Here is a 23,720-nt window from a genome sequence, read left to right as displayed (position 1 = left end):
GTAATGTATTTGGGGTGTAAGCACTGCCCGGAGTTCATGTGAGACTCTTAGGGAACTTTGACACACCCCCAAATGGGAGAAAGGCTTTGAAATCTGATAATTTGAATTGTTTTACTTCATATTTCAGACAGGAAGTCTGAATGAGGCTCTCCTTGGTTGTACTTTTAATTTCTGATGTATTTTTCTTTACTTTATTTTCTGCTGGGCTGTAATAACTCTGTAATAAAACTCTCGGGGATGGCTAGTGAAAAGGGAGTGGTAAGCATGTATGCAAAATGGGTAGATAACCATGTCTATAGGAATTTCTGATTTCTGCATTTTCATATGGCTAACCTGCCTATAGGAAGTTCTAATTTCTGTATTCTCATATAGTTGCCATGTCTATAAGATCCTACATTCTCACATAGATACCATGTCTATAGGATTTCTAATTTCAGCATTCGCATATGTAGATAACATGTCCATAGGAATTTCTAATAGATACCATGTCTATATGATTTCTAACTTTTGCACTTTCATATAGATGCCATGTCTATAGGAATTTTTGATTTCTGCATATAGATACCATGTCTATAGGATGCACATGCATGTAGAAAATATGCCTATAGGTCATTTCTGATTCTTGCATATCCACTTCTCACTAGGCAAACGTGTTTATAGGTCTTAATAACCAAATGCAATCAGATGCCATGATCATATAAAATCCAGCATTTAGATGTCATGCCTATAAGGTTCTCTGCATTTTTACTATGTTTATAAATGTGTTCTAAAGTCGACAAACGCATAGAAAGCAGGCATATAGGAGTTAATCGAATCTGAATCACCTCACTCACCTATAAGTCTAAAACCAGCAGTAATAATGTATTACCAATGGCAGAACTTGTGCTCTTCTAACACTCGCCTTTCCTTAATAACTGACAACCTTATCCTAAATAAGTATGTAATCAACTCATATTCTTGTTTCTGAAATCAGTAGATATCATGCCTATAGGTTTTCGTCTAACACTTAGGCAAGCCATAGGATATACTTATAAACTGAATCAGGTGTTATTAGCTAAAACCAGCAGGCAGGCCTGATTCGGGCTTCTTATCTGAACTATGTAATAAATCAGTCTGCCTTAAATCTTTAAGTTTGAATTTGACTTAAACAGTACGTGCAAGACATGCTAAACTATGTGCTTTCTCTGGTTTAAAGGAGGTCTGTCTGAGCCTTTGTATTTGTTTATATGCTTCCCCAAACTTGCTATATGTGTTTTGTTTGTCGCCTTAGTATTTTTACCTTTTGAAACCACAAATAAGCCCAACTTTTCTTCCCTTTAAGATTAGTAGTCCCAAGTACCTCCGGGATTGATAGGATTGGGGCGGGTAATAGCATGCAATAAGTAAACGAGACCATTCCGCGCTTTAGTACTTTAAAAGGGTGGGAAAGGGTAGATATGGATATGATGACCACGATAACACCACGTGTAAGAATGATTACCGGATGTTGTGTGGGGTGATCCGTATTATTAATAAACCTAGGACCCCCTTCCCTTTGTTGTTTGTTTCTTTTAAATCTTTTAAAACGTTTCTTCTAAATCAACTCTCTTTAATGCTTTCAGACCTTGTTTATTTCTAACCTTTATGTGAAAAATCCCCTATTATTTGAAGTCCTACTTGTCTATGTGTTATTTGTACCTTAAGTCACAACAATAGCTTGGCCGGGAACCACACTAGTGGATTCTGAGGGGTGCCTAACACCTTCCCCTTGGAATAATTTCAAGCCCTTACCCTATCTCTGGTTATCCAAAAAATCAAGCTCTTCTTGAGTGTCCTAATGCACATAAATCATTAGGTGGTGACTCTTCAATTACATTCAACCCAATTACCGAAAGGAAATTAGTTGTCTTCCCAAATGTCATAAACCCGATTTCACGAGAAAAAGGGGTGCGAGAATGATCCATAGGAAAGGAATTTCCACTTTGGCGGCAATGATAGCTTCTGTACCATAAACCAGCATATAAGGGGTCACCCCGGTTGATGTGCGGACTGTGGTGCGATACCCCAATAGAGCAAATGATAACTTCTCGTGCCATTGTTTATGCTTTTCTACCATTTTCCTTAGTATCTTCATAATGTTCTTGTTTGCCGCTTCTACAGCTCCATTCATTTGAGGCCTATTGGAGCCATTATCAGTGATGATCGACTCTGGGATACCGAATCGACAACCAATGTGGTCGCGGACGAAGTCTGCCACGACTTTCTTAGTTACTGCTCTGTAAGATGCTGCTTCGACCCACTTGGTGAAGTAGTCAATCGCTACTAGGATAAACCTGTGTCCGTTGGATGCAGCAGACTCAACCGGTCCAATGACGTCCATTCCCCAGGCGGCGAATGGCCATGGTGAGCTTGTTGTGTGGAGCTCACTCGGAGGCACTCTTATCATGTCTGCATGAATCTGAGAGCAGTGGCATTTCCGTACATACTGGATGCAATCTGTCTCCATAGTCATCCAAAGGTAACTAGCCTGGTGTATCTTCTTCGCTAAAACAAAACCATTCATATATGGACCGCAGGTCCCAGCATGAATTTCCTCTAGCAGCTTGGATGCTTCTTTTGCATCGACACACCTTAATAATCCCAAATCAGGAGTCCTCCTATATAGGATTCCTCCATTGTGAAAGAAGTTGCTAGACAATCTCCGAAGTGTGCGCTTGTGAGTATGATCGGCAGACTCCGGATACTCTCCCTTTGTCAAATATTCCTTGATATCATATAACCAACGTTTTCCGTCTACCTCATCTTCAACATGGGCACAGTAAGCTGGTTGATTATGAATTTTCACCGGAATGGGATCAATAAAATTCTTGTCGGGATGTTGTATCATGGATGATAGGGTAGCCAATGCATCAGCGAATTTATTCTGGATTCAGGGAACATGTCGAAATTCTGTCTTCGTGAACCTCTTTCTCAACTCATGTACGTGATGCAGATACGGGAGTATGTTGGAGTTCTTGGTTACCCATTCCTCTCGTACCTGATGTATGAGTAAATCTGAATCTCCAATTACTGGTAGCTCTTGAATGTTCATGTCAATGGCCGTTTTAAGCCCTAAGATGCAAGCTTCGTATTTAGCTATGTTATTGGTACAGGGAAACCTGAGCTTGGCGAACACTGGATAATGCTGACCGGTTTTTGATACCAAGACTGCTCCTATGCAAACTCCTTTGAAGTTTTCTACTCCATCGAAGAACATTCTCCAACCATCATAGGACTCTACAATATCATCTCCTACGAATGATACCACTTCATCAGGAAAATACATTTTCAAGGGTTTCGTATTCTCCATCCACGGGATTCTCAGCAAGGTGATCTGCCAGTGCTTGTCCCTTCACCACTTTCTGAGTTACGTAGACAATATCGAACTCACTCAACAGGATTTGCCACTTGGCTAGCTTTGTAGTGGGCATAGGCTTATGAAAGATGTACTTTAAAGGATCCATCTTTGATATGAGATATGTAATATAGGCACAGAAGTAATGCCTTAACTTCTGAGCCACCCAAGTCAAAGCACAACGGGTGCGCTCCAAAAGAGAATACCGAGTCTAGTATAGAGTGAACTTCTTGCTGAGATAATAGATGGCTTGTTCCTCTCTTCATGTTTCATCATGTTGCCCCATAATGCAACCAAAAGCTCCGTCCAACACCGCAAGGTAGAGTAATAGGGGTCTACCTGGCTCAGGCGGGACCAAGACTGGTGGTGTTGACAAGTATTCTTTGATTCTGTCGAAGGACTTTTGACAGTCTTCGGTCCATTCGGTAGAGACATCCTTCTTCAACAACTTAAAGATTGGGTCACAGATGACTGTGGATTGTGCTATGAACCGGCTGATGTAGTTGAGTCTTCCCAAGAAACTTATTACATCCTTCTTGTTCTTTGGCGGTGGTAGTTCTTGAACGGCTTTGACTTTTGATGGATCCAGTTCTATTCCTCGGCGGCTCACAATAAACCCAAGCAACTTCCCGGTAGGAAATCCAAATGAACATTTTTGCGAGGTTTAGTTTCAGGTTGTACCTCCGTAATATGTTGAAAAACGTCCTGAGGTCTCCTATGTGGTCAGCGACTTTCTTGGATTTGATGATAACGTCATCCACATATACCTCTATCCCCTTGTGTGTCATATCATGAAAACTGGTAGTCATGGCCCTCATGTAGGTGGCCCCTGCATTCTTCATGGCATCATCTTATAACAATACATTTCCTACGGCGTAATGAAATCCATTTTCTCAGCATCTTCTTCATCTATCCAGATCTGATGGTAACCAGCGAAACAATCCACGAATGACCGTAGTTCATGTTGGGCGCAATTATCAATCAGGATGTGTATGTTCGGCAAAGGGAAGTCGTCTTTCGGACTGGCCCGGTTGAGATCCCGGTAGTCGACACAGACTCTGACCTTCCCGTCATTCTTTGGCATCGGCACTATGTTGGCTAACCATGTCGGGTATTCTACTACCTTGAGAACCTTAACTTTGACTTGCTTAGTGACTTCTTCCTTCATTTTCAAACTCATATCACGCTTGAATTTTCTGAGCTTTTGCTTTACCAGCAGACATGTCAGATCGGTTGGCAGTTTGTGAGCCACAATAGACGTACTCAGACTAGTCATGTCGTCATATGACCAGGCAAATATGTCCTCATATTCCCTTAGAAATTCTGTGTATTCCTTCTTTTCAGATGACGATAAGTGAACGCTGATTCGTGTTTCCTTGACGTTTTCTGCATCTCCCAAGTTAACAATTTCTGTCTCGTCCAGGTTGGACTTAGGTCTGTTCTCAAATTTCTCCACTTCATTGACAATTTCCTCTTGTATGTCATATTGTTCTGAATCAATGTCTGTTTGTTGGGTTGTCTCATTGCATGTCACAGTCATTGGTTCATCAAGATAAGTAATAGTAATGTTGTATAAGTAAAGTAATGAGAGAAAAATAAAAATGAGTGTTGATTCATAAGAAAAAGTTGAAATGCTTTGATAAATTTCATAACTGTTTTGAACATTGAAGATCTTATTGCGGCAATAAAAATGCGAAAAGAATATCGTTTGATAAATAAAAACAGTGCATGAGGCTTGTTTTTGCCTTGCTACCCCAAGGCTCACCGGGCTCTGGTTGTCCAGATAGTCCAGTTATTGAGGCGTGCTCCTTTGCTTACACCCTGTATGGAAGGGCCTTCCTCCCCCTCCTCCTCAAGGATAACATAGCAATCCATATCATTGTCCTCTAAGAACATGTTTTTTACTGCTGCGAGCACCTCTTCTTCGTCCATCCCATAGACGATGTCAGCCTGTTGGAAGGTCTTCTCTAAGTGCGATATCGGCTGCTCCAGCGGGTAGTAAGGACCACGCCATGGTGGCGACCAGTTGTTGAACTCTTCCCAAGTGTATTCGTATCCCAAGACGAAAGTGGTGCCATGCTTCTTGAGTGTTATGGGGTTAGCTATTCCTTGGAGGTTTTTGCCGAGTCCTTTGCTAGGCTCGTGCCCACTCCAATTCAATATACTCTCGATCTTGTTATCCCACCACTTGTCTTTGTCGATATCATTGACTCGCTCGATGTGGTAGTAGGTTTCTCCACCTAGCTTTCTTCTCCCTTCGATTGATGGAATGGTTTTGCGACTGTATATGGGTTGCTACTATCGCCGTGAATGATCACCTCCTGGTGATTCCATTCGAATTTTACCGCCTGGTGCAGTGTTGTTGCTACGACCACAGTAGCGTGAATCCATAGCCGTCCTAGCCGCATGTTGTAGGACGCTGGCATATCCATTACTTGAAAATCAACATCGATCTAGGTTGGCCCCATCTGTAGACACAGGCTAATCTCATTGATGGTGGACCTGTGAGACCCATCAAAGGCTTTCACGTTGATTGCTCCTTCTTTTATCTCAAGCAGCCCTTTGCCGAACTTCTTGAGTGTTACCAGAGGATAGATGTTAAGGCTGGAACCCCCGTCGGCCAGGATCCTAGTGATAAAATAGTCTTCGCATTGCACGTTGATGTCTAGGGCTTTGTTGTGACCTAGCCCTTCAGGTGGCGGCTCGTCCTCATAGAAGGTGATTTTATGGCTTTTTTATACTTGTCCTACCATATTGGCCATTTCCCCGCCAGTGATGTTGCTTGGCACGTAGGCTTCACTCAGCACCTTCAATAGAGCAATTTTATGTGTCTTGAAATTCTGCAGCAGTGAGATGATGGATATCTGTGCTGGTGTTTTGTTCAGCTGGTCGATGACCGAGTACTCTCTGGCCTGTATTTTTCTCCAAAGGTCGTCTAGACCTGTCTCATGATGGGTTACCGGTTGGAGGCTGCTTGCTGGGTCAGCTAGGTACTTAGGGGTATAGACTCTCCCCGTTCTTGTCATTCCCTGTGCTGCAATAGTCTCTTCCAACATGTATTTGCCTTTCCTTCTAACCTCAGCTGTGTAATCCCAGGGCATAACTTTTGTATGGAATGGCGGCATGACGGACATCGCTAGTGGGACCGGTGCGGCCACCTCTATTTCGAATGGGACATATTCTTTGGGTGGAAAAACCGCAACTTCAAATGGTGCCGGTGCTTTTGCTGATGACGCTGCTTCGAACTCAAGAGGGATAGACACATCTACCTCAGTGAGCTCAGATTGTTGGGTCTGGACTATGATGGGGTTGAGAGTAACTGCTGGTTTCTTTGGATCATCGCCTTCTGCAATCAACCCGATGGATCCCTCGGGATCCCAATCATCCTCCAATTCTATCATGTGGATACCCCCGCCCTATGGTCCGGTAGAGGGTTGTTGCAGACATTTGGGGCGGGTTCCTTTCCCACAATAATCTTATTATTGATCAGAGACTTGATCTTGTCTTACAAAGAACGACATTCGTCGATGGTGTGCCCTTTCATGCCGGAGTGGTATGCACTGGATTTATTTGGGTTAACCCACTGAGAAGGGTTCTCAGGGATTAAAGCAGAGATGGGGGTGACATAGCCGGCGGCTCTGAGTCTCTCTTATAGCTGGTCAATGGGTTCGGCAATGGCTTGCCTAACCTTGTGTGGGGGACCTTACCCTTAGGATTTGGTATATTTGTTAGTTGAAATGCCTTGTACGTGAGGTGACGAGTGCCTACTTGTGCTAAATGTTGAAAAATCCGCATTTTTGCTAATTGATCTAGATTGTGTTTTCTTCTCCTGTTATTACTACTTACAAATTAAGCATGTTGTTAGCTTAGGGAAGCATGCCTATTTGACGAACAGCTTATTGTTGTACTGCCCTACTTGAATTATGTGCAACATGCTAGGTTTGGGATACCCGCTTTACCTTGGTGTGAAATTTTGTTGAATTAAATATTCTTCATGTTGCTGCTGTGTATTTACTTTGGGACTACGGGACGGTTTCCTGGGAGATCCCCCTGTATGTTTACTTTGGGACTACATATTTGTATTACGGGAGATCCCCCTACACTTTTACATCGGTACAACGGGATTTCACCCTGTAGATTCCCTAGTATTGAGTATTTATATTTGGGAATACGTATGTGGTATTCCGATAGATCCCGCGCATTTATGAGTTGGACTATGGGACTGCACCCGGGAGATCCACTGGATATTATATTTGGGACTACATGACGGTATCCTGGGAGATCCCCCGGTTATTATCTCTGCGTTGGATTGTATTGTTAACCGTGATTACTTGTTTTCTGTTTCAGTTGTCCTTATCCTTTAATATCTTGTGCTACTCATTTATACTGCTCTATTCTACACTGTAAAACATTATATTTTATTTAATCTCAGTAAGGCCCTAACCTTCCTCGTCACTACCCGATCGAGGTTAGGCTTGGCGCTTACTGAGTACTGTTGTGGTGTACTTATGCCCTTCCTGCGTATGTTTTTCATGAGCATATCCACGTACCTCTACTCAGACTTACCATCTTAAGGTGAGGCGATCTTTCGAAGACTTGAGGTATATCTGCCGCGTCACCAGACCAAAGAGTCTCTCTCCATTCTTTCCTGTAGTTACAACCCTTCTATATTTACTTTGTTTTAGACATTCTAGAGTTAGAGCACAATGTAGTATCCTTAGCTTGTGATCATGAGATTCCGGGTTTTTGGAAAAGTATTAGTATTCGAAAGTGGATATGGTGTATGTCAAGCGACACTTTAAAACACTGTTTTATTCACTATTTTTTGTTTTACTTGTTTACTTTCGAAAATTGGTTTATTTTTCCGCATTTTTAGGCTTACCTAGTCGTAGGGACTAGGTGCCGTCACGATGGTTCACGAATGGTGAACCGCGGTCATGACATCACAGAAGTATTGCCTCAATTGAAAGCACAGCAAGTGCGTTCCAGCAGATAGTATCGTGCTTCGTAGGGTGTGAACTTCTTACTCAGGTAATATATGGCCTGCTCTTTTCTTCTTGTCTCGTCATGTTCTCCCAAAACACATCTAAAGGCTTCATCTAATACAGATAGATGGAGTAGCAAAGTGCGTCCTAGTTCTAGCGGGACCAGAACTGGTGCTGTGGACAGGTACTCCATGATCTTGTCAAAGGCTTTCTGACAATCCTTGGTACAGCTTGTTTCGGCATATTCTCTCGGCAACTTGAAGATAAGTTCACATATGACTGTGGACTGTGCTATGAAGCGACTGATATAGTTGAGACGTCTCAGGAAGCTCATTGTTTACTGTGAAAATTGTAACGACAAGTAAATTTATGAAATGGGACTCTAAAAGTACATGATCTATTCCCAAGCTAGTTGTTAGAGCAGATGATGCTAGTATTATGAATTTTAACGATGGGGAAGGAGATAAACGAGGTAACGACCGAACCAAAGGGCCTGCTACCCGGGCGTAAGCTTGGTCGATTAGGCCATCGAGGTCGAGCTCGGGTTGTCTGGGACACTCGGGAGTAGTATAATAACTAGAGATATATTCAAACAAAGCTATTTATAACCGAAATTGAGTTTGTACGATGAAGAACACATATAGAGGCAAAGGATATCGAGATATCCTCAGTATCAATGAGAACCAATAAGTCTTAGTAGGAGAGAGAGAGAGAGAGAGAGAGAGAGAGAGATTATTGCACTTTGTAGAATTGTGGGAGCAACATCAGTCCCTTACAAGGTAGGCGAGTCCCCTTTATATAGGAGAGGAAACGCAGTTATGAATACATGTATATTTAATTTATGAAATATGAAGATGTGATGGCTTGACTCGACGCCCCAGCGTAGCCTATGGATAGGATGGCCTGTCAGACTCAATCGCGTGTCTTGGGAGCTTCCCTCATTTGCCTTTATCTCTGCCTCAAATCGGACCTCGACAAGCCCTGGAGGAGAAGGCCAAGTCGTGGCTTCATATCCTCGGGGTCTCGAGATATCTTCCTGGGGTGGCGTCACATCCTCGGGGTCTCCAACCTCCCCGAAGTGGCTTAATGGCGGGGAATCAGGCCCTCTAATTTCACTGCTTACAGATAGTCTCCGTGTTTTCTAAGAAGAAGTAGTAGGAAACGATAGTGAATCGTCGTCTCGAGGTTATCATTGCTATTGTCAGCTGTCCAAGATCATTAAATGCCACTTCTCAGAGGACCGTGCAGGCCCGCTGTCAGATGCGGCAATCGAGGAACTATGAGCTGCTGCAGGTTTGTCTTTTCTGCTTGCCTAGAGGTTACTATAAATGCACCGGTCGTTCGAGCCTTTCTATCCCCACAATTTTTACCACCCCGCAAACCGAAATTCCGCTATTTGATATCCTCCCCCTTTTGCAAAAGGATTTTTACCATTCTTCATGGCTAGAACTTGTAGGACGGTCCCTCGTGGGAACGACACCGCGTCGTCTTCCCGGCCACTCGAGGGGGACAACAGGTTGACTCCTTCTTTAGAGGAATGGGTTCCACCAAAAATTGATACGTCGAAGGATTTTGATGTCGAGACTCCCTCGTCTACACCGGGTCGGTGCGAGCATGTTTCTCGATATGTCAGCATCGATACCGACATTGATAGTGTTAGGAAGGATTGCCGGTGGAGCGGGGCACTGAAGCTGGAGATTCCTGGCCCCGATGATAGCATCACCGCCTTCAAGGATGGCTTTCTCCACGTATACACTTGCCCATTTACCTCGGGCCCTAATAAATCCATAGAAGCTCCTTCATTGGAAGTTGATCCAGTCACCTTTTACTTTTGCGCCCGATACCAGGTGACTCTGGGCCAGATTTATCCATCCTTTTGGAGGATAGTGTTGATGCTTAGGCACTTTACCGAAGGGGTTACGGGCGAGGTTTGTACCTTCAGCCATTTAATTAGACTGTATCGCCTCGGCTGTATCGAGGCTTGATCAAGCTCCGCCACCGGTCCAAGAAATCTTTTTTTACGAGCGTTGATGAGCGGAAAGACCGAGGGTGGATGAGCGGGTTCATCCGAGTGAGAACGTCAAACATCATCCGGCTTGGAGGATGCCCTTTTCGGAGCAGTGGAATGCTCAATGTAAGTGAATTTCCCTTTAACCGCTCCTTGACTCCCCTTTCCTTTGTCATAATGGCTCCCTTGCTCTTTCTGCAGCTGTTGCGTGGCACCCGGAGGTGATCTCAGTTTCTTGGGATGGGTCAGTCATTTGGATAAGAAGTTCCCGTATCGTACTAAGTCTTGGACCGTCCTGGCTAAGGACCGCTGGATGGCCCAGAATCATGGTGAGGCTCCGTCATCGCCTGTGCTTCGTATTTTGTGTTTCCTTTTGAACCCTTGGTAGAATAGTATAATGATTTTTGTGTTGGTGTAGGTCTTGGAGAAAATATGCAAATGAGGCCACCCCCCGACGGCGAAGTAAAGGCCTTGGAACCCGAAACGAGCAGGAAAAGGGAAGGCAGGGTAGTCGTCGCCCATCCCGACAGGACTGCTACTCTAACTTCTAGGTCGAACCCTGATGTTGAAGGAGAGGATGATGATGGGAGTCCGTTGAGGAGGAAGACGAAGCCCAGTGCGAGGGATTTGCAGGCGTCCCGATCGGAGGCTGCTAAGTCTGGAATGGCTGGTTCCGGTCGAGCCGATGGGCAAAGGACCCTCGAAGAGAACGCTGATGCGGCCTCGACTCGTGCGGTCGTATCCGGGGTAGCCTTCGATAGGAGAACTGTTGGAGCCGATATTCAACATGGCAAGTGAAACAACAAAAGCAGAAATCACTCTCCCAATCAGAGTGGCCGACACGACCCAAAATGTAAAATTTCATGTCATCGAAGGAGACATGAGGTACAATGCCTTGTTTGAACGACCATGGATACACTACATAAGAGCAGTACCATCCACCCTACACCAAATGATGAAATTCCCAACAAAGGACGGGATTAAAACCGTCTACGGGGAACAACACGCGGCAAGGGAAATGTTCGCGGTGCATGACGTGGCACCGGCATCAATACCTCCATTATTGAAAGAGCCAAAATGTAATCAAACTACATCTCCGGCTAAGCCCGATTAAAACATAGCAGAAGACCGTACCACGTCCTCTTTACGATTGACAGGGACATATTGGTCCTTGAAATATTACCGACACATCCCATACTAAGGTATGACTATCTCCCTTTTCATTTCATATTTCATACTAACCCTTATGCAGGCGCCCGACCAAAGCAGTCAAAGCGCTAACCAGCTCGTAGACCTTAATGTTTTAAAGCATTTGTTGTAATCTTTTCCTTCAATCGAGTTTTTCCTGAAAAGGGTTTTACCGGCAAGGTTTTTAATGAGGCAACATCAGCATGCTACCTAAGGAAGATTCGACTAGTATACCAAGCTTCTTCTGCAATCAACCCCGAACACTGAGAGGTATCCCCCCAGGAAGGCCATCCACTCGGAAGAACCAAGAAACGCCAAATGGGGTCCCAGTAGGAGAACGATGTACCGGGCCAAACGATCAAAGGAACCGTATCCATATAGCCGGGCCCCGATGGTGAAAAATGTACATTTGTGCCATGTAATCAAAGAATACCTTTTGCGAAAGCATCTCATACTCCAAAGGAAACTCATAATTTTCGCAAAAACGATCCCTCTATCAAGAACGCCCCGAATACTTAGAGACTGGCGTTAATAATTCGGCACCCGCATGACCTCAGGGTCTTAACTCAAAACTCGTAAGCCCTCAACGAGGCGACACAAAAAAAATCACGAAACATCTCCAAGGTAAAAATGCCCCGAGCACTCGGGGACTGGTGTCAAAACCTCAATAAACACATGACCTCAGGGTCGGAATCTCTGAAATCGTATGCCCTCGATGAGGCAATACCAAGCTCGCGAGTAATGGCTCCCGAGCCAGAACAACCTCGATGACTCGGAGACTATCACCAATCACCCTTTGTTAAAAAACTCGAGGCCATAAGACCCCGTGCGGGTAGACTCGGCCCCGCATGACCTACATAAGGCAACAACAAAACTTTAAGACCTCAAGCAAGGCATGAATCATACTTGTACCAAGTATCAAAAAACTGTAAGACCTCAAAGGCATGGAAATTTTTGTAAGACCTTACTACAGGCATAAGCTCGGTCCTGAAGTTAAGGCTATATATCGAACTTCTAAGACCCCTAAAAATGCATATCCTCGATATAGACATCTAAAAAACTACACTCGAGACCAAAAAGGGCTCTGGCCAAGCCCAAATAACTACGGTCATACGGCTGTACGAGCCAAATTAACATGACTCGGGGACGCCCGACCATCGCTACAAAATCACAGGCCATTACTTCGAATCAACTTCGAAAAGAACCAGTTAAACAAGCTACCTCGGTATAGGCAAAAGTGCTTCGACCATGTCAGCTCCAAAACACAAGCTTCGAGCTACTCAGCCTCCGAGCCAAACCTCCCAATGTGCTCGAACATCGCCGCTAAACGACACAAAATCGAGGTTCTTCCCGAATCGACAATGGGTCATGCAAAAAATACTTCAAAAGTAGGAAAATAAAGCCAATAAAAGGTCGCTTCGACCCAAAGTGTAAGAGCCATCGTCGCCAGCTCACACAAATCTAAAAACCTGAGGGTCAATTAAGCTCGAGTTGTAACCCGATTCGGAGGCGGAACCCAAAATAATTAACTTCATATGCCTAAGGTAAAAACGTAAGAGCCATTGTCGCCAGCCTAATGAGCCTTAGTGCCACGCACACAAAAGATCGCTTCGATTAGAGGCGTTAGAGCCATTGTCGCCAGCCCATGCAAACACAAAAGCATAAGGGTCAATTGAGCTCGAGATGAACCCGATTCAGAGACAGAACCCAAGATAGTTAAATACATATGCCTAAGGGCAAAGCGTAAGAGCCATTGTCGCCAGCCTAATGAGCCTTACGGCCACCCACACAAAAGATCGCTTCGATTAGAGGCTTAAGAGCCATTGTCACTAGCCCATGAAAACATAAAAGCTTGTGCATCAAATGAGCTCAAGTCGAAGTGCGACTCGAAGATTAAACCCAAAACATTTGAGCAAAAGCATAAGAGCTCAAACGCCAGCTTATGCTAAAGGTCGCATCGACCGAGCGCGTAAGAGCTCAAATGCCGGCTTATACTAAAGGTCGCATCGACCGACCGCGTAAGAGTCCCCGGGCCAACTTATTGAGCCCCAGGGCCGTATCACAGATCTAGGGTTCTCGCTGACTCTGAGACCTATTCACATGGCCAAATTCGAGACAGGAAGGGGTACAGAAGAAGTAAAGCCACAAGGTTTTCTTTTATACACATGTGCGAAAAAATACAGTCTCCATCAGCAAACATGCTTTGAAAAAGATACATGCAAAACGGCTAAATCTATGCCCTCCCCCTGTGAGCTACAGCCTGCTGGCCTCATCTTCACATTCCTTGGTCTCAAACAGAAGTAACCAAGCACCACGCTCGTCCGCCCTCGCTCGCGCCAATTCTTCCGAGAGAACAAATCCCCTGGTACGGATCTCCACGAGAGTCTTTCTTCGAGACTTGTAACGTGCATGTTCTTTGATCCTCTCTTTGCGATCAAGGATCATTCTCAACTCTGCTTGAGCATCACTAGCATCCTTTAAATGAATCTCAATCTCCTGATCAGCCTTAGTTTGCCTCAGTATTGCTCCGGTCCGGGGATTAATGATCTCAGCCCTGACCTTCAAAAGCGCGGATTCAAGCCTCGTAATCATTTCTGCTTGAACTCAAACATTGTCGCAAGACAAGCGGAGTTGAACCTCGAAGGCAAGAACTTTAGCCAAGGCACCCTTCTCCTCTGAAGGCTGAACCTCTGCACGGGTCCTTAGCTCATCACAGTCACTGTTGGTTCGATCAACTTCATCCTGAACACGAGCCAGGGATTCCGTCTTTTACTGCAACTAGGATAGACAAAATATTAGCCTCAGAAACTTATAGGCAGAACGCATACTCACTACCTGCTCCTTCAAGTATCTCACATAATTTAAGCTCCGACCCATCTCATACCGCAAGTATACCAACCCGAAGAGCCTAAGGGATCTCTCCTCATCGATAGCTTTCCGTAGCCTGGGTTCATGACGAAGCAGACCGGACATAAGCTCATCAAAAGCATGCAAAAGAAAACCCAAGAAGGAAGAGAATGCAAAACACGAAGCTTGAAAGGCCTGTAAGAAAACTCACTATAAAGTGAAGACGTCGGGCTTCCTCAATGGCCGAGCGCCCGCCCGCCAATGCATTTTCTTTGGCCCTGAAAGAGTCGACTCCGGTCGAAGCACGATCGCTCAGTGTTTCCGACCCTGGGTTTCTGATATCTCCTGAAGTACTATCGACGGAAAAAGAAGGCGACAATAACGGAGAGACCCTCTTTCCAAAACAAAGAACCACGGACACAGCAGGCTCGGACAATGCTTCCGCTCCGAAGCCCCGATCCCTCTCTGCCTTGCTTTGAGCGCCATCGCCCTTAAAAAGCATCTCTCGCTTATTGATTTCGTTATTTAGTCCAGGGTTCAGCAACCTTTCCCCCTCTCCAGAGCAGCACGGCATAGCCTTGAAAGGCTCTCCGATGCCTACAACAACAAGCTTATGCATAAAGGGAAAACTCCTCTCCAAACGAAGGAAGGGAGGGGAGAATATAACGCAACACTCACCATAATGTTTTGTTTCCCATCTGCACCGGGACAAAGCTCGCCACAGGTCGAACAGGTCGCCAACTCTCGAACCCAAACCAGGCAAATTAGGAACATCGCCCGGCGCCAATGACAACGCTACAGAAATGGAAAAAATGCGCTTACAAGACTCGCCATAAACAATTTTGAGAAGGCATGGGATGTACCACTTACGTGTATAGTTACATTCCTCGGTGAATGGCATAAGATCCGCAGGGATAACGTCATCAGTCCGGACCCGCACGAACCGGCTCATCCACTCCCGATCTCCATCCTCCTCATTGTCAACAACGAAGGGTGTGGTCGATCGGCACCGCAAGGTCAGCAGACCTCGATGATGAAAGGGCCGGTACAGCCTACTGAGATGACTGAGCATGAATTAAAGCCCCGGCTTCTCCACAAAGAACCTCATCATCAACACTATTCGCAAAAATGACGGGTGGATCTGCGTAGAGGTAACCCGATACTTCAAGCAGAAGTATAGCACAACCCCATCAAGGGGACCGAGCGTGAAAGGATACGTGTACACATTTAGGAACCCATCGGTAGGATTCATGATGCCCTCATCAAGGGAAAGTACCTTTAGCACTACCTTCTCCCCCCATCTGCTGTCTCTCCTCACTAACTCAAGGTGATCCTATCCTATCGAAGAAGTAATTATCAAGGTAAACCCTCGTTGATCCTGAGCATCAGGAGCGGAATTCTCCCCTCCCTGCCGAACAGACCCCGAGGTAGCAGCTTTGGCTATGGCAAGACTAGAAGGCTGAAGCAGGAACCTGCACAAATACTTTAGCGCTAAGGTAGTGAAAGGCTCAATGCCGAATCGAAGGATAACTATCTAAAATAATACGATCTCCCAAGAAGCAAAAGAGGCTCTATATATGAAGAAACGATGACGATCCACATGCCTAAAATGCCAACGACTTCACCGTAAGACCCGAGGTGGTACCCGACCTCGAGGAACTCCATCAATGGAAAGTCAGGCCCTAAGAAGTCAACGACATCATCCCCAATCCCGAGGTGGTACCCGACCTCGAGGACCTCCGCCAAAAAATGAGTTAGTCTCCAAGAAGCCTCTAACATTGTTGTAAGATTTGAATCGATACCCGGTTTCGAAGGCTCATCCCAAGAAGAAAAATTAGCACCTCGAGCTCTGTCCGTAAGGGTTCGACCTCAGGATATCATCTAAATCTGGGCAGCCTCTCATCTGGGACCTATCTATTATGCCTTAAGATTATATATATTGTGTCCAAAACAAATTTCCAGACGCCTCGAGTTAACCCTTGCTCGGGGACTACCTTCAAAAGTCAAAAGCCTAAGTCTCAGACTAAGGGTTCGAAGCCTACTTCCATTCAACTTGGAATAAGGATCCCGACGGCCCAAGCTTATCTGATCGATCCAGGTTTGGCCCGAGGAGCGGTAAAGGGTTTTGAGGGGTGCCATTTTTATCGACCGAAGGCCGGAAGGAATACCCACCCCCCCCCCGGGTTTAGATATTGACTATAGTTGACAGGATCGTACATTCAAAGTCTCCACAAATGTAAATGAATACAACAAGCATCAAAGGCAAGAGTTGAGAAAATATCCTTATATTCATAAATTCTTGGTTACAACGGCCCGCGAGGGGTCTTTACATATGATTACAAAAGCCCACAAGGGGTCCTTACACAGAAACAAAGAAGTGAAAGGGTACACCCATAGTAAAACCCAACGAGTCTGGTCTACTCTCGAAGGTTCATCTCCGGTAGCAGCATCGCCGAGTGCCACCTCCTAGAACGTGTATCCCCGATGATGATACCTTCGACCGTCACATCCTCTAGGTTCCCAGCTCGATCCCACCGAACAATATCTCCGAGGGAGAAGATGATAAAGAGGAAAGGGGGGAAGATTCAAAATAGGCAGAAAAAAGAGACATAGCACGCCGAAGCCAAATGTTGAAGATTCGGCGGGCACCGACCCTACTTGCACGGCCGCTCCGAGTCCACATTCCAGGACGACATGCCGTGCAAGTTCAGTGGCCGGTTGTGGCATTTTATCCCTTGGGAAAAAACCCAAAGAATGAAGTGCCACATCAGGCCAAAGTAGGAGAGTGAGCCGCGGTGTATAGTCTGAATACTCTCTCGAGCAGCTGTGTATAGTCCAAACATCCTTCTAGATTGGAAGAAGTCGGCCCCCTCTGTATCATCACCTCGAGCCAATAATGACAACAGTAATAGGCGTAACAACAACAACAATAGTGACAAGACAGTATAATCTCGCTCGACAAGGGGAAGCTCGGGTAGAAGGCCATCACACAGGTGATGAAAATGCTGCCATACAACCTTAAAACCGCTAACCCCAAACATGGTGGTCAGCATGGAGGGAGATAGTGAGAAAAAAGGAATGATTGAATGGAGAAAGGCAGTCGGATAAAGAGATAGTGCCGATTTGCCCCTATTTACAGGGGGTGATTACACGGCCGTCAATGCATTTGAAAGACAGATCGGCAGGCACAATCAATGCGTTATTGAAAACTGAATCGACAGCGTTACTGTCACTTTGAAGAATGGGAATCGATAGTGCATTGAATGATGCCGAAAAGACAAGTCCACGGGATGTCCCGGTTATCGTGAAGGCTTACATCATAGGTTGCGTCATTAGTATGACGTCATCACGGGAAGCACTAATAGTTGGGCATCAAAACCATTTCCAATCGCTTCGTTCTAGGAAACGCGGAGACTATCCGTGTACGGCAAAATCGGAGGGTCCAATTTCTCTTAATTAAGGCATTTTCAGAAGACCATCTGAAGCCCCGAGGCTGCAAAGATGTGATCGTGCTTCCTCCCTCGAGGCTCGTCGACGCTCGGCCTAGAGGCAATATTGACAATGGCTAGGGTAAAAACGGGGAATTCCCAGGACACACGGCTATGTCTGACAAAGTCTATCCGTCCCGCTCTGAACCCAAATCATTGTGTCATGTCTAGTTGTCCCATCTCCACATCTTTATAATTAATGTATTTTGTACTATGTTGAGATTTCTCTCCTAAATAAAGGGGATTCTTACCATTTTGTAAGGTTTTTGTTGCTTTAACTGCTCTACATGAAATATACACGAATCTTCTCTTTGCTCTCTAACATTCCCTCTTGATATTATTGCTCTTATTTATTGTCTTCGTACTTGTTCTTCATTTATTGCTTATAATTGGCTATAAAGAGCCTCCCTTAACTATCTCGTAACTGTTAGCCCTATCCCGATAAGCCTCGATAGCTCATGAACGAGCCCCAGAATCGACCTCGAGACCCCGAATCGACCAGCTTGAGGCCCCGAATAACTAGCATATCGGTTTGATTATAGCTTCCTCCTTAACATTATTTTTTCTCTAAGTCTCACACATCTAGCATCAACTTCTTAACAACTAGCATAAAAATAGATCACGTATTTTTAGAGTCCCATCAACAAATTTAATTGTTATTACCATTTTCACGATAAACAATAATATTTGAAGAGTCTTTAGGATAATTAGAATATCGTTCAAAGTGACCTATGGCCGTTTACTCTCAACTAGTACTACTAATTATGAAAAAGTAGTAAATACCCGATAAAATAATCGCACGTTAACCCTAACACCACCATATAAAAAAACTATGGTAGCATCGTTGCATCATTTGGCATGCAACATTTTGGTGTAGGATTCTATTTGGACATAAATATATTCGTCACTTGAAAACACACTACCATATCATTTATTTTTATGACTTCTTAAGGAAAGCACAGCGTATTCGTAAATAGAAGTTATCCGATCCTTAAACCAAAAATTAATAAACCAACATTCTTGCATCTATAATAGCAACAAGTGGATTAAGAATATCTTAGCAGTTAGCATTAGCCATATATACTCGACCTTATATATTTATATATATAACGTTATGAACTAACATCATCCACATACGGTCAATAAGAATCTAGCATCAGTGCCATTAGTAAGAGTTTACATTATAAAAGACATTGGACAAAAGCTTTCTGTATTTACTAGGAATAATATCATGTTTTCGTATTGTTAGTTTGTTTACATGCCATTGTTGGACTCATGCCAAAATAAAGAAGGATAGACTTAACATACCTAGAGTAGGGAAAACTCCGTATAATATTTTTGGAAAAAATTGCACCATACACCTTTAGACCCGCAAAATTTTACGTTGCTACGATTCTTAAAAGTTCTCATTGGAACCTTGTAGGAGAATTAGATTGCAAGAATTTTCGTTGTTAATGAAGGTATGGATCAGATCTTTGTTGGAGAATTGTACATTCTGCCTTTGTAGGACTTCTTTCTCTCTTAAGTTCTAATTGTAGGAAAATAACTAATGTTTTAATTTTATGTCTTCGTATGAATCTTTGTTAAAAGATTTTGTAAAAGTGGCTAATTGTTATTTTTACACATAAAGAACATGTGACCCTTAGTCATAGGTTTGGTTTGGTGGTGCTGCCACGTTTTTGTTTTGGGAGGTTTTATTTTTATCTCATAACTTATTAATTAACTAGGTAATATTTCGTTACTCGATAATTAACCTATTACCCGTATAATAAAAATATCTTAAATTACTTAAAAGTTCTACTTATTTAATATACTTTACACATCATACTATTACGGTCATATGGTACCTTGTATGGTACTAGTCCATAATTATCGGGTATTATCGCTCGAACCGTATTTTATCCCAAATTGGCCACATTCAACGAAACTCATTTTCTTTAATTCGTGTACTCTTAATCCTTCTTGACACTTACTTATTGCTTGTTATAATTAGCGCAAAGACGTTAACCTCAAGATAGCCCCCCCCCCCCCCTCCCGTGTCTACGTCAATTAATTGAAGACAAAACTTTTAACATACAAAAACGCGAGATGTAACATCCTTTCCCCCATAGAAACATCCGTCCTCGAAATGTTTAAACTTGCAAGATGTACATACATATCCAAATTATAAATGTATATATCTTCCCCAGCCAAACTCCAATGAAACAAATATCAGGCTCTCACGGGGTCAGGATGCCATCCCTCCCTAAAACGACTTCCTAATCCAGTCGTCACTTATTATTCTGTTAATTTATCTTCTAGGTGCTGACACCTATTAGTTGTAATCTTAATAACCGGGTTCACGCTTTGCTTTCAAGCTAGCCTTAGTTTCCCTTAACCCTTAGGCGTAATGCCAACTTACTCTTACATTAATAATATAAACTGGTCAATTTGCGTTAATAAGATCGAACATTACTAATAATCACAATACCTGACATATCATCCGGTGTAGCCTCTGGATCCTGACAACCTGCCAAAGCATATATGCAGTTCTGACTACCACCACAGCTAGATGCTCCACCCCTGCCTCTACCTCTACTAGTGGATGCCTGAGAGCCTCGCTCTTGAGGGCGTACTGAAAAGGAGGAGACTGTTATTGATATGGTGGGAAGAACCATCCTGCTTCTATCATTCATAGGAAAATCCCTCATGTAATGAATAGGTTCTCCACAGGTATAGCATACATTAGATCCCTGACGACATTGTCGAGAATGAGCTCTACCGCATTGACTACACTGCGTAGGAGGCGCCCTCATCTATGTTGAATCCTTCCGAGCCTGAGAACCCAGAATTCTCGATCCTCTGAACTAATTCAGAATAGACAAATCCCTTATAATACGGCTTCTGTAACTGTCGGAGACTTTCGATAGGATATGGTGACATAGGATCGCCCGAAAAATCCTCGGGTCGGCTAGTAGACCTGGCCTTCTTACACTGACCCTCATTAGGATTCTCGTATTGTTGTCATTTCCGATCCTCCAAATTTTGAGCATAATCTTGGATGCGGGAAATATCCATACCAGAGAGCAGAGCAGTCGTGAAGCATTCATTAATCAGTTGCGGCCCAAGTCCTACCACAAACCCATGCACTCGGTCACTCATTTCAGCCATAATCGAGGGGCATACATCTCCAAGGAATCAAACTGGAGCCTATACTCTTGCACACTCATATTCCCCTGTTTAAGAGCTAAGAACGTGTCTACCCTTGCTTGACGAATCTCTGTCGGCAAGTAATGACGCAAGAAAGACCTTGACAACTCTTCCCATACTGCTGGAGATGCATTTGTCCCTCTAGACAATTCGCAAGTTTCATACAACTGAACCGTAACATCCCGCAATCGGTATGAGGCCAACTCTACCGACTTAGTGTCTGATGCATGCATTACCCTCAAAGTCCTTGCATCCTATCAATAGAGTTTTGTGGGTCCTCAACCTTGTTAGATCTGGTAAACACTGGACGTTCCAGGTTGATGAGGTCTCGAACTCTCGCGCTAATTACCCTGTTAACGTGACCAACACTTGTAGCTACTTGGCGCTGAGCCTGAGCGGCTACCAACCTAGTCAACAACTTTGCTACACTCCGCATATCCATATCCTTATCCTTAACAATAGGTAGAGGTACAGGGTTCTTCGTCATCTCTACGGGTGATGGCGAAGTCGGAGAACTATGCGAGGGTGTCGTATTTTCCATCGGGGCCTCACTCAGGCCCTCACTAGACATCGGTACTCTATTCATGTCCTCATCTTCCACCACTTTACCCTTCTGACTAGTCGTAGCATTCCTGGTCATAGGCATTGCTGTATATATAAAACAAGTCAAAGTTCAAGGGCTTTGTTCCCTATGACTCTGCTCTATTGAACGATATAATATCAAGAAGGAATGGGTAACCGGTCCCTAAATGCCCTGTAATTTCTTACTTATATAACTTTGTTCACAACACATTTATGAACAAGACTCTACTAGACATGGCTTGCAGACAACCCTAGGATAGAACTGCTCTGATACCACTTTGTCATTACCCATATCAGGGGGCCACGACTGGCACCCGGTGCCTACTCAACCAAGCGCCGCGTACCTTATTCCGATTTTTCTATAAATATCGTCATGGGCCATAATAGGTCACATCTATAAATGTAATTAACAATATCAGAACTTAACTCACATAACTAATTCAAAAGGATTTATATAGATACACAGGGGCCAACAAGGCCGTTAACATGTCATACTTAAAGCTATACAGAGGACACTGTCTGCAAAACCTCTAAGAAAACATAACCATAACATGTGAGTCGGGACAAGGTCCCTGACATAATTATAAAACAAAGTAACATATATAGAACGTGACTCGGCAATACGCCAGGAAGATGTGGATCTCAACAACCAAAAGTTGATATCTTGAGGCAGCCAACAGTAGATGATCCTCACCTCGCCTATCTACACCTGTGTATACGGTAAAATTGGAGGGTCCAATCTTCCGTCGTTATGATGGCTCGTAAGCACATTTCAAAAGCTCGAGGATATTGTCGAGGTTCACCCTCGAGGGCCTATCCTCAACCTCGAGGCAGTACAAACTAGCGGTTATGATGGAAAAGTAGGGAGTTCCCAAGGTGTTTAACTAGAGCTAACAAAGTCAAGTGGGCTAGTTCAGACCCAAATCAAGGCCTTAAATGGCCGTACCGGCCCCATATCTTTGTAATAAATGCATTTGTACGATGTTGTGACTTCCCCTCATATATAAAGGGGATCCTTGTCATTTTATAAGGCATCTGACACTCAACATTAAATACACAAGAACATTCTCTCTGGTCTCTAACATATTCTCTTGATTTCATGACCTCATTTATTGCTTATATTCATCGTGTTCTATTTGTTATTCTTCATTTATTGCCTATCATTGATCATAAAGAGCCATCATCGTAGCTCTCATAATTGTTAGTCTTCCCTCGATCGCTCTAAGCCGCTCACCCTAATCGACCCAGAGGCCTCATACACGACAGCTCGAGGCCCCGATCTCCAGCCGTTTGGTTCGGTTATCATATCGTCTCTAAGCAGTAATCTTGCTTTCTAAACTTTTACTTAGCGTCTATTTTCTAACAACTAGCATAAAAATAGAATACGAATTTTTAGAACCACATAATCAAATTTAATTGGTATTACCATTTTCGCGGTAAACAGTTTGGCGCCCACCGTGGGGCTAAAAATAATAGTGATTATTTTCTTGCTGGTTCATTCTATAACACAAGTTATCATTCACAATTTTCTTGTCCAAGATCTTCAATTTCAGGTCAAATGTCTAACACAGTAAATGGATGTGAAAACAATGGCCTTGAGAACCACGAAGAGAATGGTGTAGTTTATCTAGGTATTGGTGCACCACCACTAATCCCTGAAGGCGCGCCAGAGCCGATCCCCGCGGATGCGGTCTCACACGATACCCAGCACATCGATATAAGCTCCCATACTAACAGGAGAATACATCAAGGAAATCAACAAGAAGTCCAAAAAACCCCAGCTCGGGAAGACCTAGAGGTCAGCCTTCACGTTATTTTTGAGATGTTGCAGGCACAACAGCTGGCAATTGCTCAGTTGTAGAGCCACCAAAAAACCACAAGTACAGTGGCCCCTCGAGCAAACAGGTACCAGAATGATCAAGCAACAACGGGTCGACAGCCGATCCAGCCATCATAAAGATGCTCCAGGACCTCATAAGGAGGATCAAGTCGGGCGAGAAGAAGATAGAAGCCAACGACAAGAAGGTCGAGACCTACAATTCCAGGGTCAACCAAATTTT

At 44.0% G+C, this 23,720-nt stretch overlaps 1 protein-coding gene across 1 annotated transcript; it reads right to left on the bottom strand.

Moving 5' to 3' along the window:
• Positions 1-15,734: 15,734 nt before the first annotated feature.
• LOC109241558 lies at positions 15,735-20,684 on the bottom strand. Its single transcript, XM_019408308.1, has 3 exons — positions 20,360-20,684; positions 16,047-16,173; positions 15,735-15,873 (listed from the first exon to the last, which is right to left on the bottom strand). Exons 1-3 carry the CDS (start codon positions 20,682-20,684, stop codon positions 15,735-15,737), a joined length of 591 nt encoding a protein of 196 aa, XP_019263853.1.
• Positions 20,685-23,720: the final 3,036 nt, after the last annotated feature.

The sequence above is a fragment of the Nicotiana attenuata genome, unplaced genomic scaffold (genome assembly GCF_001879085.1).
Source record: "Nicotiana attenuata strain UT unplaced genomic scaffold, NIATTr2, whole genome shotgun sequence".
NCBI classification, from domain to species: domain Eukaryota; kingdom Viridiplantae; phylum Streptophyta; class Magnoliopsida; order Solanales; family Solanaceae; genus Nicotiana; species Nicotiana attenuata.
This window is presented reverse-complemented; position numbering and strand designations above follow the sequence as displayed.